The following is a 14,701-nucleotide window of genomic DNA, read 5'->3' as shown; positions in this document are numbered from 1 at the left end:
ACAAAATATAATTTACACACATACACCAAGTAGGAACTTCTAGTAATACTTTCTATGAAGCCTGTATCTATACTGTTACCCCCCTATGTTTTTGTGTTGATTTTATTTTTAACATTTGACATGTTTTAACATATTTTTTCGCTGTTTGGATTACCCGAAGAGGATGAATGGAAGAACTATTTGCTATAAGCATTTGCAATAATGTAATGTATTTTAATACCATATACTATCTATAGTTTATCTATTCATCTATTATTTTAATAATAATTTATGTGAAGCTGCTTTGCAACAATGAATATTGTAAAAAGCGCTATATAAATAAAATTGAATTGATTGAACTGAATTGGATCTGCTTCTTCAAGTAATTGTGTTGTAACAATTTGAGATATTCATTGGTTAATATTTTTTTTATAATTTCTTTGAGATTGGTTAGCTTTTTTTATTACAAAGATATTAGAGAAAATGAATAAATTGGATGGTTTTCTTTGTATTACCATATAGACCAATTTGCAGTCGACGTCACGGTTACGTCACTGCCAGCTGCGTGCGCATACTGGTTGCAGAAAAACAGTGGGAACAAAGCAGCAATGAGTGAAACAGAGGAGACAATTCCTTCAAAAACGTGTTTTTGTGTTGTTGAATGTCAGAATAGGAATGGCAAAAATTATGGTATTATTTCCTATGGAATACCGTCATTGAATATTCCATTTTAAACTAAACAAGTCATTAAACGTACAGCCTGGACTGACGAAATCATCCGGATCTGTGTCTATTCTATTTCAGGTAAGGTTTTCTATAATCTTTCTAAGTCTAACTATTTTGTATACCGTATCCGTGTAATTCTCTAGTCGTTATAAAAGCTATCTCTTCCGGGTTTTTCTGCAACCAAGATGCGCACGCATCCCAAATGTTTACAAATTTATAATTAGCCTATTGGATTAAGATGTGTTAATTTTGCCGTTTTCCCTCAATAAACATAATAAGTAAAATGTCAAAATGTCAAAATTATTAAAGTAACGTATACTATGGGAGGAGAGGATTCAATTAACATCGTAATCTCATTTTTGACGGAGGTGGCATCGTCAGCGCCACACTTTACTGTTGGGATGGTATTGTGCAGGTGATGAGCAGTGCCTGGTTTCCTCCAGAAATGATGCTTGAAACTGGGATACATCAGACCAGACAATCTTGATTCTGACAGTCTAATTTTTTTCAACTTCCAAGTTTTCATGTGTGTTCACTGAGGACAGGCTTGAGTCTAACAAAAGCCCATATTGGTGTTCCACTGATGTTTTTCCTTCTGTATGTTTCATGTTGATCATTGAGCTCAACATGAGTGACAATCAGCTTCTTTGTCACCGCTCTAACCAAGGCCCTTCTCCATCCACTGCTCGGTTTGGACAGGGGGTCAGCTCAAGTAAGAGATCTGGTTGTTCCAAACTTCCTCCATTAATGATTATGGAGGCTACATACTTCTGTGAACCTTCAATACAGCAGTTTTTTTGTAGCATTCCTCAGATATGTATCTTGATATAATCCTGTCTCAGAGCTCTACTGGCAGTTCTTTTGACCTAATGGCTTGGTTTTTGCTCAGATATGCATTTTCAGCTCTTAGTCCTTTTATCAAGAGGTTTGTGCCTTTCCTACTCATTCAATTGAATTTGCCAGAGGTTAACTCCACTTGAAGTGTTGAAAATCAACTGTAATGATTCTGAGCTAAATTTAAAGTGTCCCAGAAAAGGGTATGACAAAGAATGCAAACACGTATAAGTTTGACATAAGGCACTATTCCTGCTTTATTGTATAAATACAGGCTTCAGCATTACTGACCTTTTACACAATAAGGACTTTTACAAACTAAATATGATTATAGGATTTTATTATTTCAAACATGAATTTACTTACAATAGCTGGAGCGCATGAAAATAAGAAGGTGGAGACAGAAGAGAGGTAGGCAAACTTCCTCATAACCTTCAGCTCATTTTCTCTTATTGCCTGGACCTGATCCTCAAAAGATGCCTCCCATGCATAAAACTTCAGGATCTGACACATAAAGTATATTGAGTATAGAAGCATTAGCATGCCATATTTCATGTCAACACGTCAAGTAAAAGCTTGGACAGAAAGACGAGTGTGGTCAAATTTGCATTTTAAGAGGGTTCAACGAAGGATAGGAGCACTTAATGATTATTTTAAAATAATATTTTGTTCATCACGATATGATGGGATAAACTCAGACATTTCTGCTATAAGATTACGATTCGATTCATTTATCGATATTTTGATATTACTCGCCTAGTTTACACAAGCACATTTTTAATTACTCACAAATGCAACCAAAATATATAAATTAACATTTAATTAAACCTCTGAAAATTGCACACTCTCTGTCCCAAATGACTACAAATTACAGTGTTTCCTCTAGGATTTTGTGGAACTGTGGCGCTGGATGATGTCATAGGCTAATTAACATATTCGTGATGTCATAGCGTCATAAAGCCGCTCTCATATAAATATTTTCTGTTTCATATTTCTGTTTCATCTGTTTCAAACAGTCTGTAACTTATTAATTTAGCAACACAGGCAAGACAAATTAAATTAGGAATAAATGGGAAACATCTGTGTCACAGAGAAGCTGCAGCCGTGGTGGGGAAGATTTTTAATGTGGTAGGTAGCGTGCCATGGCAAAATGAATATAGTGGAAACGCTGAACAAAAAAATACACTTAGACGGACGTTATGTGAGGAATGAGGACATGGAAAGTGTCACCTCATATCAATATTTTACGTGTGGCATCGATGCATCGTATAGTTAGAAATTTAATCGATGCATCGATCCATATCGATGTATTGTTACACCCCTACAATAAGCCAATCACAGTCTCATCTCCCATTCCTTTTATAAGCCAGTTGCGCTTGCACCATGACAAATTCACCTCGTTGTTAAGACCAGCATGCCCATACGGGCGAACATATGGGCGTAAATGCTTTTGCTATTTTAACAATCTGGCGCTTGACGTGAAAATACATAGCAAAAAACACTTGCGTATAACCTGCCATAGCATTACGCCGGATGTATGATAGGGCCTATAATGTGTTAAACAGCCTAATACAAACAATCAGTTAATAATTTACACATCCTTTTTGAGAGTGAAACAGACTACTTACCTTTATGCCATTCAGTATATCGTTCACGATTTTCATACGATTGTCTTTAAATTTCATGTTCTTCATCTGAAAATAAAGACTTACATTTAGTAATACATGCCGACTTAATTCTATTTCTATTTGTTTTATTTCTATTTTTATTTTATTGAACAGAGGTTCCCCTTCAGTAGGTCTCTCAACGTTGTGTTGAGAGACAGACTGGGGTTTGATCTTGAGAACCTATCATCTCCGAGAGGAATTTTAAAATGCCAATGAGCTTGGTGAATGGCACACGCACGCCAGTCCCCGCCCCGTGCATATGGGTATAAAAGGGAGATGGCGGTGGCCATTCACTCATCCTTTGTTCATCGTAACCTGCGTGGCATATGACTGTTAGGGCTGTCACGATTATGAAATTTGATTGACGATTAATTGTCTAAACTAGCTGGGCCTAAACTAGCTGGGCTGTTTGGTGACACCGTGGAGGATGTGTCACAACAATTCTCCGCGGTGCAGAAGCAGACTGATGTGATTAAGCAGATCCTGCCACATCGTGACGTGACCACCTATCGGTCATCACGGTCCCAAGCACAGCCTGCTTCCCAGCAGCCCCGCCCTCCCAGATGACGGCCCTCCCGAGACGCAGACCCCCGCGGAGGAAGGCACCTGACCCTCGTCAGCAGGCCGCTAAGAGGACCTCTAAGCAGGACTGACGGGAAGAACCCAGGGAAGTCAACATCGGGCCCGACCCCGGCCATACCAGCGCCCACGGGTCGGAGAGGGACGTTGCCTGCTGCATTCCCATCAAGTCCCCACATTTTCACAGAAAGAGTTTATCCATGGGTTTTCTTCCTCCACAGCACCCTCGACTCGACGGTGTCTTGGACATACCAAGCTGCCAGCCGCAACCTCCACCGGACATTGCGTCGGTCAGCGACAACAAGCAGGTAAGTCAACAGAGCCGTCGACCTCCCCAGGGTTCCGCCCCGTGCAAGGTGAACGCTCTGTCAGTCACCGAACCAGCCTCCCACGGCACGGTGAAGCAGATCGTCCCTCTGGTTGCCCTGTCACGGTTCTTGGTCGCTTGGCAAGAGTGCACCAGCCCGTCACGCTGGCTAGAGAGGACGATCCATCTTGGTTATACGATCCAGTTCACCAGGCGACCGCCCAAGTTTCGGGGCATTCTCCACACCTCGGTTCAAAGGGAGAACGCTCCCATTCTTCGGGACGAGGTTGCCACCCTTCTGGCGAAAGGTGCGATCGAACCTGTCCTTCTAACCGAGATGTCTTCTGGGTTTTACAGCCCGTACTTCATAGTGCCCAAAAAAGGTGGGGGGCTGGACCCCATTCTGGATCTGCGCCTCCTGAACAAGCACCTACACAAGCTGCCGTTCAGGATGCTGATGCAGAAGCGCATCTTGGGCTCAGTTCGTCACCAAGATTGGTTTGTGGCAATAGACCTGAAGGACGCGTACTTTCACGTCTCCATCCTCCCTCGGCACCGACCGTTCCTGCGGTTCGCGTTCGAGGGAAGAGCATATCAGTACAAGGTCCTGCCCTTCAGTCTGGCCCTGTCTCCTCTGGTTTTTACCAAACTCATAGAGGCTGCCTTAGCGCCCCTCAGGGAGCAAGGCGTGCGGATACTCAACTATCTCAAAGACTAGCTTATTTTGGCACACTCGCAAGATGTGTTGTGTATGCACAGGGACCTCGTGCTCCGGCACCTAGACCGTCTGGGCCTACGGGTCAACCGAGAAAAGAGCAAGCTCTCCACAGTGCAGAGCTCCTCTTATCTCAGTATGGAACTAGACTCGCCTGGTACACCAGCACCAGGCGCATTACAGTAATGCCTCAGTGCCTTCGCACCCTCAACCCCTGGTCAGATCTGACCTTTCTCCGAGCAGGGGTTCCACTCGGGCAGGTTTCGAGGCGTGTTGTGGTCACGACAGACGCCTTCCTGCAGGGGTGGGGTGCCGTGTGCAACGGGCACGCAGTTTCGGGGCAGTGGACGGGTCCCCGGCTGCGGTGGCACATCAACTGCCTTGAGTTGCTGGCTGTACTTTTGGCACTGAGGAGGCTCCGGCCCCTCGCGCAGGACAAACATGTGCTGGTCCGGTCGTACAGCACGGCTGTCGTGGCGTACATCAATCACCAAGGCAGCATACGCTTACGGCAGATGTCACGACTCGCCCGACGCCTCCTCCTCTGGTGTCAGAAGGTGATCAAGTCCCTGAGAGCCACTTTCATCCCGGGCGACCTGAACCAGACAGCCGATGCGCTCTCTCGCCCCGCAGAGAATGGCGACTCCATCCCCGCGCAGTCCGGCTCATATGGGAGCGATTCAGCCAGGCGCAGGTGGACCTGTTTGCCTCCCCAGACTCCACCCATTGCCCGCTTTGGTACTCCCTGACCGAGGGACCCCTCGGCACAGATGCCTTAGCACACAGCTGGCCGCGGGACAAGCGGTAGTACGCCTTCCCCCCAGTGAGCCTCCTTGCACAGGTCCAGACTTGGTTCTCAGACCTGGTGGCTCTGACGACAGTTCCCCCCTGGCCGATTCCCCTGACGAAGGACCTTCTGTCGCAGGGGAAGGGCACGGTGTGGCACCCCAAGCCAGGCCTCTGGAATCTCCATGTCTGGCCCCTGGACGGGACGAGGAGACCTTGAGTTGCTTGCCGCCAGCGGTCAGAGAGATCGTCCTGCAGGCTAGAGCCCCCGCCACTAGGCGTTTATATGCTCATAAGTGGCATCTCTTCTCATCCTGGTGTTCTTCCCGCGGGGAGAACCCATGGAATTGCTTGATCGGGTCAGTGTTGGCCTTCCTACAAGAGAGACTAGAGAGTAACCGCTCCCCATCCACGTTGAAAATGTATGTAGCTGCTATTGCCGCTCATCACGATCTCGTGGAGGGTAAGTCTCTCGGCCAACATGACCTGGTCACCAGGTTCCTTAAGGGCGCGAGAAGGGTGAATCCACCTCGACCGCGCTCCGTACCCTCTTGGGACCTTAATGTGGTCTTACAGGGCCTTGGTACGACCCCTTTTGAGCCCCTCAGAGACGCCAGTCTTCCTCATCTGACCATGAAGACAGCACTCTTGATGGCGATCGCTTCTATCAAGAAGGTGGGGGACCTCCAGGCATTTTCCGTGTCCCATGGGTGCCTAGAATTCGGACCCGGTAGTTCTCACGTTATCCTGAGACCCCGGCCCGGTAACGTGCCCAAGGTTCCCACCACTCCCTTCCGGGAGCAGGTGGTGAACCTGCAGGCGCTCCCCTCTGGGGAGGAAGCCCCAACCTCCAACGTGTTGTGTACAGTATGCACACTGCGCCTCTACATGGACCGCACGCAGAGCATTAGAAGCTCTGAGCAGCTCTTTGTCTGTTATGGGGGACAGCACCAGGGGAGGACTGTCTCCATACAGAGATAGGCGCACTGGATTTTGGATGCCATTGCTTTAACATACCAGTCCCAAGATCGCCCGTTCCCCGCTTGCATTGAGAGCCCACTCCACTCGGGGTATGGCCTCCTCGTGAGCACTGGCTCAGGGCGCCTCTCTGGCAGACATCTGTCAGCCCAGCGTATAAGATCGGCATCTGATTTGGGCGTACGCCTGCGAAAGCGCCTTCTCCCCTCTCCAGGCGAGTCTAGTGCGCTATCTTAGCCTCCCTACTTCCCCCCTTAGGGCGAAGTATAGGCATTCCATCCATCACTAAGCATTTGGCATCATGGTAACAGACCGGGCGGAGCGGTCTGTTGGAATCAAGTCCAGTACTGGTAGAGTCGCCCCTGCTCAGGTGGACCCCTATACTAGGACTGTTTCCCCATACGTAGTGACTCCCCTGCAGGGTCAGCCCGTATGTTGAATTCCTCAATCCTGGTTCCCCTGTCGGTGAACCCGTGACCTCCCCTCCGGTGGTTACCCCACCTGGGTTCTGTCCCCCCATTCGGGCTGACACAAATTCTCACATGTTGTTCTCCCTACTGGTGAGACCATGTTGGTGTCTCCACATGTAACCTCCTCTTGTGGTAGGATGTGGCCTCTGTAACACACTCTTCAACGAGGAGAGCAGTGTTTCCCCAGTGTTCTTACGGCACCGGACGGCGTCTCGCTAATAGAGGTGAACGCCACCGCCCGTGATGGCCGTCGGTAGAAGCCTCTCAGTATGCTACTAGTGCTGATCCCACTGGAAGATTACGTCTCGCAGTAGCGCTCACTTGTGGCTCGCTAGTCCAGTCAGTGTCGCTCCGCTTGAGGTCGTGATATGGCTCAGCGCCGTGGCATGTAAAGATAGGTCCCCAGTCTGTCTCTCAACACAACGTCGAGAGACCGCTTGAAGGGGAACATCTCGGTTTATGACTGTAACCTCCATTCCCTGATGGAGGGAACGAGACGTTGTGTCTTCATGCCACAATGCTTCGCTGACCCGCTGCAGCGACCGGGAGATACCTCTCAGGTTCCTCAGCCCAAAAGATGAGTGAATGGCTGCCGCCATCTCCCATTTATACCCGTATGCACGGGGCGGGGACTGTCGTGCGTATGCCATTCGCCAAGCCCATTGGCGTTTAAAATTCCTCTTGGAGATGATAGGTTCTCAAGATCAAACCCCAGTCTGTCTCTCAACACAACATCTCATTCCCTCCATCAGGTAACGGAGGTTACAGTTGTAACCGAGACATTTTTTCACATTACTGTGCTTATCCTTAAATCGTCTCACATGTATGTTTCTTTACAGTATGTCCAATGTCAAGTTTTTAAAATGCTTTGAATGCACAACACATCACTGGAGCACGCAGCATGAGCAGACTGTATATTTCAGTTCATTTAATAATGCAGTTTATTAGTCGAGACCATATTGTGTTTTAATCTCATTTTCATTACAGAAAATTTAGTAATCAGATTTAATGATTCATGAAGCAAATTGTAGATAAATCACCTGCAAGCCTTTCGACTTGGTTGCCAACCAGCCATTGATGGGCACCATCAGCACCATGACCAACAGCCCGGCTAAGACAGATGGGCCCAGCTCAAACCAAAGGAAAGTTATGGCCAAAGTGATCTGCAGCGGACATGACCAAAGCAAATGGATAAAGTTGGTGACGTCGTTAAACCTTTGGGCATCCGCTGACATCAAGTTGACAATCTCTCCAGCTGTAGACTCTTTTCTAGAGTCGTTGGATACAACTAATGCCTGAAAGGAACCAGTAAAAGACACTCAACCAAAAACACAAAGACACAGCTTGATTTCCTGCCAAAAGCACTCATGAAATAAAATGTCTAATGCAAGATCATTTGTGCTGAAGCATTCTTCTACAAATACCTTCTTATACACAGCAACCATAATTGCTGTGCGTACTTTCATACCGAGGACAAAACATCGCTGAAAATACTGTTGTAGGAATACAGATTGAAGAAATGCCACCAACAAAAGCAGAACTGCGTACAAATAGCCTGTCCAGGTTTGAATCGATTTGTCCTGAGTAAATGATATCATTAACCTGTGACAAATCACATCATATTAGGAAGCAGTACAACAGATTTACAAACAGTACAGCTGTGCCACAGGAAAAAGAAGAAGACCATACGGACCAGCTGAAGATCACACAGTGTATGTGTATTAGGAATTGTGTCATTCGGTTAGAAAAATCAAATGGGATCGCTCTGAAGTCACAAGTAGATCACTTACTTAAGAAGTTGTGGGCTTGCAAATGCTAGAATATCTTGCAGCAGCTTGAGAACAGCAGACTCGATGAGAACACCTTTAAATGTTTTACAAATGGTGGGAATAAGCCAGGAATGTGGATGGTCTGCTTCTGAATCCTTCTTTTTCTTTTTGTTTTCTTTGCTTCCCCCTGTCTTTTCCTAGTAGACGAAAACAAAGAACAAAAGATCATGCCAAAGATCATTCAAATGTATTTCTGTAGCGCTTTATACAAGTTTGCTTGGTTGCAAAGCACATTTACACTTAGGCCCAATGCAATTGTATTTTATACCCCCTGTTTGCAATCACCTTAATGACCGAGCTACAGATTCTGTATTGCATTTGTCTTATGTTGAGGAACAATCGTGCAATCAGTATTGCGGTACTTTAGCAATTTTTTCCAAAAGTTTCTTTAAATTACATGACCATAAATATGAACACAAAGTGTAGGGATAAAGGGTAGAAATGGGATTGGCTCTTCATGCATGTTAGCACAACCACCAGGAACATAAGAAAAACAATCTAAAATAACATAAATATGGCAAAACACACAGAAATTTTACATAGCATATGATATGAATATAAAAATAGTACATGGCCTCTTAGGGCTTCCATACTTTCATGCATTTGGACAGAATTCATAATTAGCAATAGCATTTAGGCAGATTATTGGTAATAATGATCTCACCATGACTAAAACATCCTGACTGATTCCTTTGGCCAAGCCTTGATGAAGGTCACTGGTGGTTTGCTTCTGTTTTTTCTTCTGCAGAACAATTTGAGCTTTCTTCAGCTCTTTGATCATTACCTTCTCAAACTGCTGACAAATGTCATGAGTGGAATCACTTTTATTCAAATCCCACATGTCCTCCTGGACCAGAGGCCTCCTATAACCTTTAAAAACCATGCTGAAGAAAAATAAGATGGGAATACAGTAAATAATAGTAGTGCATAGATTTATTAAAGACATAACCGTGAAACAGTGATAATGAATCACAAGGGTGAGGGTTTTGTTTTGTTAATGAAACATTCAGAAGCTCACATAGCAAATTGAATCCAGACTCACCCGTTAAACCAGTTATATGTGATTCTGCTGAGAAAGGTTGCTCTAACTTCAGGATTCTGCATTGAATGAGGCAAAAATCGAGTTGGTAATTTACTTTGCGTTTTATATGAAATGTCACAGTTTTCCAATTCAAGTTCTCCGTACCTTTTTGGACATGTTTTGAACTTCAGGTGAAATGTCAGCAATAGCTGATAAAACCAAAGCGATCAACTTCAGTCCAAAATTGATGTAGAACAGGCAGAAGCGTGGAAGATCAACTATTTCTTCCTGAGACACGACAGAACTTCAGTTTGGTAACAAAAGGGTGACAGGTGTAGCAAGTGTAAGCTGTTGTCAGTACCTTACTGAGGGCATCTCTTAGTAACGTCTGGAATGGAAAGATCTCACACACCACTACAAGCAGCCAGAAAATGAAGAGGCTTCCAGAGTCGACGGAAGTCACTTTGTGCCGCAAAGACTCTTGACACAACATCAAGATTATCTATGCAAACACAAACCTTTCTTCAACATTTTCTTCAATATGTCTATTTTGCATGCTTATACAATTCACAGTTGAATGACAACAATGATGATCTGTTAGTGAACATACCCATGACACAGCAAAGAGAACAGGGTTTGTGTAAAACACTACTGGATTTTTTGGAGTTGTGGAATCACTTGATGGCCCATAATCTTGACCGAGCGTGACAGCTAGCTCCGCTATTGCTGCCAGAAGCAGCAGGCCAGCAATAATCTTGAGAGGTTTGACATGAGAACAGAAATCATTACTGAGTGTGGCTGGTGCTGCTCCGATTTTTGATTCACAGTACGTTGTGTATTTTATTTTTAAAACGCATTGTCCATTTATTATATCATAAAACAATGACACCGATGCCTTCTCAGTAGTTCAGAGTTTAAGGTTTGTGGATATTTAGTTCAAACATTGCTCTTTTGTATAGTTAATTGTTTTGCTAAGTAATCTTTTTCGTGTAAATGGCTTAAAGGAATAGGCTATTTCATTAAAATATTCATTTGAATCCATAATTTACTCATCCCCCCAACATGCCATCCAATGTGCATATGGCTTTCTTTCTTCAGCTGAATGCAATTAGCTAGAAATAGCCAATTTACTAGCATAGCTTACTTACACCAAGTTGAACTGAATAAGGTTGTACTGTAACCTACTGCCCACCACAGAATACACAGAACTTATAGGCAATTTTCATTGTCTGAGAAGAAATAGCCATTAATATTTATGGACAGTCAAAACAAAAAACTGTTGAAACAAAAACAAAGCATATATTAAAGGTAACGGCAAACAACATGAAACAAACAGGTTAAAAATAAAACACTAAGAAACACTAAAATAACAAAAACAACAGCTTACATGTGTTTAATGATTTTGCTCAAAGCCAAAAATACATCTGTGGAGTTGGTAACAGGGCTTTAAATACACAGCAGCAAGCTTTCTGTGAGAACCGTAGCTGGCACAGAAAACTCTGGCACGTTTTATGATTATATGACGGGGCTGTTGAATATGACCAGAACAAATATCAATGAAGCAAACGCATGTGCATGTGCGCTGTCTGTCTTCCTCTCGCTCTCTGATAACATGCAGGCTTAAGCAACGGCTTGAAATGAGATGCGTAAGAAATTAGTCCTACCAACAAAAGCATTCCAGGACAATACCTTACAAATGTCTTGTGATTTTTATAGTAAATTATATTCATTAGAAATTGACCAAAATCCGAATGACAAATTCATTTCTCAACAGTATCAATCTTCCACAACTCAATGAACACCAGATTAATAGCCTTGAATCACAAATAACATAACGCAAACCTGTTACAGCTCTGCAACTCATGCCGAACAATAAACCACCTGGACCTGATGAATTCACAAATGAATGTTACAAACACTTTTGGTCTACTCTTCATTCGAATGAAAAGTGAATCAAAACATAAATCAAAACTCCTTAACTTAACATGAACACAGCAACAATCTCACTACTGGTCAAACCCAATAAGGACCCAACATTACCAGCAAGCTATCATCCTATTTCTCTGATTATTAAAATCCGTTTCAAAGCCCTCACCTGTACACCACAAAATTAGTCTATACCTATATGATTTATTACTATATCTAAAATACACACAACCATCACTGCAAGAGACAATTAAACTAAATTAATCATTCTCAAATATTTCAGAATACTTCTATTCTTTCATTACAGCTTGGATGTGACATCCCAGACTGTAACGAAATGCAGTTGCAAATGCAGGAATGGAGATTCCTGCATTTGCAACCCACTCTGCTCTTAGTATTCTAGGCTTAACTGAAACCTGGATTACTCCTGATTACACTGCAACCCCAGCTGCTCTTTCTAATAATTTCACATTCTCTCACACCTCCCGTCAGCATGGGAGAGGAGGGGGCACTGATCTTCCCATCTCCAATGACTGGTAATACTCCACTCTCCCTTCCTAATGCCAATGCTTTTGAATTCCATGCTGTTACAATCACTTTTCTGTGAAACTCCACATTGCAGTTGTTTACCATCCTTCAGGTCAGCTGGGCAACTTTCTTGAGGAACTCGACGTGCTGCTATCCTTTACCCTGAGGACGGCAGTCCGCCTGTAGTCTTTGGGGACTTTAATATCCATCTGGACAAGCCATATCCTTCAAACTTCCACTTTCTACTAACCTCTTTCATTCTCCAAGAGGTCCCCACCACAGGTACTCATAAGTCAGGAAATCAGCTCGACCTCATCACTCACAGTTGTGTTATGGACAATATTTCGGTTACACCCCTTCACGTTTCTGATCACTTTTGAATCCCTTTTAATCTGCTACTGCATTCCTTTATCTCACCAACCCCTCTGCCTGTCTCATTTAGGAGGAACTTACCCCCCCTTCTCAATCCTCTTCTCCATCTTCCACACATTTCACATCAATTAATGCTATTTGTGCCACACAAATTCTTTTCTAGAGGACCTCAGTGAGTCTCAGACTTTGCTCTCTATCTTTTCTGCAGACATTCACACTGCCAAATATACATTTTTCTGCAACAAAATCAACAGCGCCTCAGATTCTCGTAAACTTTTCAAAACCTTCAACACTCTCCTCTGTCCCCCTCCACCAACCCCATCAAACTGCTTTGCCAACAAAACCAAAATTCTCAGTTCCACACACCCAGGATCCCATACCAAACACACACACAGCTGACCATCTTCTCTCCTCCTTCTCTATTCTTACAGCGGAAGAAGTATCTAAACTTTCCTGTAAGCTTTCCTGTAGCTCAGTGGTTAGAGCATGGCGCTAGCAACGCCAAGGTCATGGGTTCGAACCCAGGGATTGCACACACTCTATAAATGTATATAATGCAATGTAAGCTGCTTTGGATGAAAGTGTCTGCCAAATGAATAAATGTAAATGTAAACAACCACCTGCCCTTTAGACCCCATTCCCTCACACCTACTACAAGCCATCGCGCCCACATACCTCTCACTCATATCATCAACACATCTCTCAGCACAGGACATGCACTATTATAATTGACCCTTCGCTAAGCCCCGCCCTCCTTAGTTACTGTTGCTACGCCTGTCAAGCTTTCACGCCTGGCAAGTGTATTACAGTGTGTATGCACCGGTGTCAGACATTCCCAAGGAGATAATTAGTCATTTTTGGCGAACATGTGAAATATCTGAGAGAGCAAGACAAAAGGGACTGCAGTGTGCATTCGAGGGATATATCCACGACATAATATGCAACTGATTAGAAAATAATTTAATCAAAATTGAAGCTAAAGCCTATGAATGATAACATTCTCCCGCTTATATTTTAGTAGCGCGCCAGGCTACTGCTCACACGTCGTGGGTCTAATCTACGCCTTGGACCTGGCAAGAGCCAGAGATGCTGAGCTGAGCCATACATCATCAACAACACAAACAAATTTTCGTCTTGCATTTAATCATCTTATTTTACGTTCAAATATATGCATTATGAACAAAGAACCGTCATTATTTCCAAGCAATGATGTGCTGAGTTAGCTAGCTAGCTAACATTAGCGTGCTCTTACCTTGGAGCAAACATAGGTGTTTTTGTAAATCCTGTCGACCTTTAGTGGGACATTCTAAAACGCTTAACGTGAAAAACGCTTAACGTACCTAAACAGCGATAAAGGAAAACCAAGTTTCTGTCAAATTTTACTTCTAATAAACACATGCTGCTGTCAAAACGAGCTCTTGGTCCGCGGATAAAGTGAATATCACGTTAAGCATTCTCACCATAGAAGTCCATTATAAGAGAAAACAGCTTAACGTGGCTTAGACAAATTTCTGTCATTTTAGTTGTAATTAATACTTCAAAAGCCACCTTGCATTGTGTTAAAAAGTGCAGTAGGGGCCTCTTTATGCCCTGTCTGAAACCTATAAGAGAAAACAGCTTAACGTGGCTTAGACAAATTTCTGTCATTTTAGTTGTAATTAATACTTCAAAAGCCACCTTGCATTGTGTTAAAAAGTGCAGTAGGGGCCTCTTTATGCCCTGTCTGAAACCAATATTAAGAAATGAGGCTGAAAGGCAATAAAGTTGCTAACTCCTGGCTTCAGTGTTGTTACATCGAGCTGAATAGCCTGTGGAGCAAACTACAACAAAACAGCACAAATGTTTCTAAAAGCTCTGATAAAAAGGGACAGAAATATAAATGAGATGATACAGTGCGTTGTTTAGGTACGTTATGCCACGTTAAGCTGTTTCCTTATAATGGACTTCTATGGGGGAGAAAACGCTTAACGTGATATTCACTTTA

The 14,701-nt window shown here is 43.7% G+C and overlaps 1 protein-coding gene across 3 annotated transcripts in view; it reads right to left on the bottom strand.

Moving 5' to 3' along the window:
• The window catches only part of abcc2 (ATP-binding cassette, sub-family C (CFTR/MRP), member 2), a 113,073-nt gene that overhangs the window by 39,520 nt on the left and 58,852 nt on the right, over positions 1-14,701 (bottom strand). For 2 of the 3 annotated variants that reach the window (XM_057342726.1, XM_057342727.1), the window contains 10 exons: positions 10,502-10,645; positions 10,253-10,393; positions 10,057-10,179; positions 9,913-9,968; positions 9,535-9,754; positions 8,832-9,007; positions 8,466-8,643; positions 8,082-8,336; positions 3,168-3,233; positions 1,906-2,043 (listed from right to left, as the gene is read on the bottom strand). In XM_057342726.1, the coding sequence (XP_057198709.1) occupies positions 1,906-2,043; positions 3,168-3,233; positions 8,082-8,336; positions 8,466-8,643; positions 8,832-9,007; positions 9,535-9,754; positions 9,913-9,968; positions 10,057-10,179; positions 10,253-10,393; positions 10,502-10,645 (1,497 nt within the window). The remainder of the gene's footprint in view (positions 1-1,905; positions 2,044-3,167; positions 3,234-8,081; positions 8,337-8,465; positions 8,644-8,831; positions 9,008-9,534; positions 9,755-9,912; positions 9,969-10,056; positions 10,180-10,252; positions 10,394-10,501; positions 10,646-14,701) is intronic. The other variant, XM_057342728.1, reaches the window with a different exon arrangement.

The sequence above is a fragment of the Triplophysa rosa genome, linkage group LG9 (genome assembly GCF_024868665.1).
Source record: "Triplophysa rosa linkage group LG9, Trosa_1v2, whole genome shotgun sequence".
In the NCBI taxonomy this organism is placed as follows: Eukaryota; Metazoa; Chordata; class Actinopteri; order Cypriniformes; family Nemacheilidae; genus Triplophysa; species Triplophysa rosa.
The sequence above is the reverse complement of the archived record's forward strand: the minus strand, read 5'-3'. Positions and strand labels throughout refer to the sequence as shown.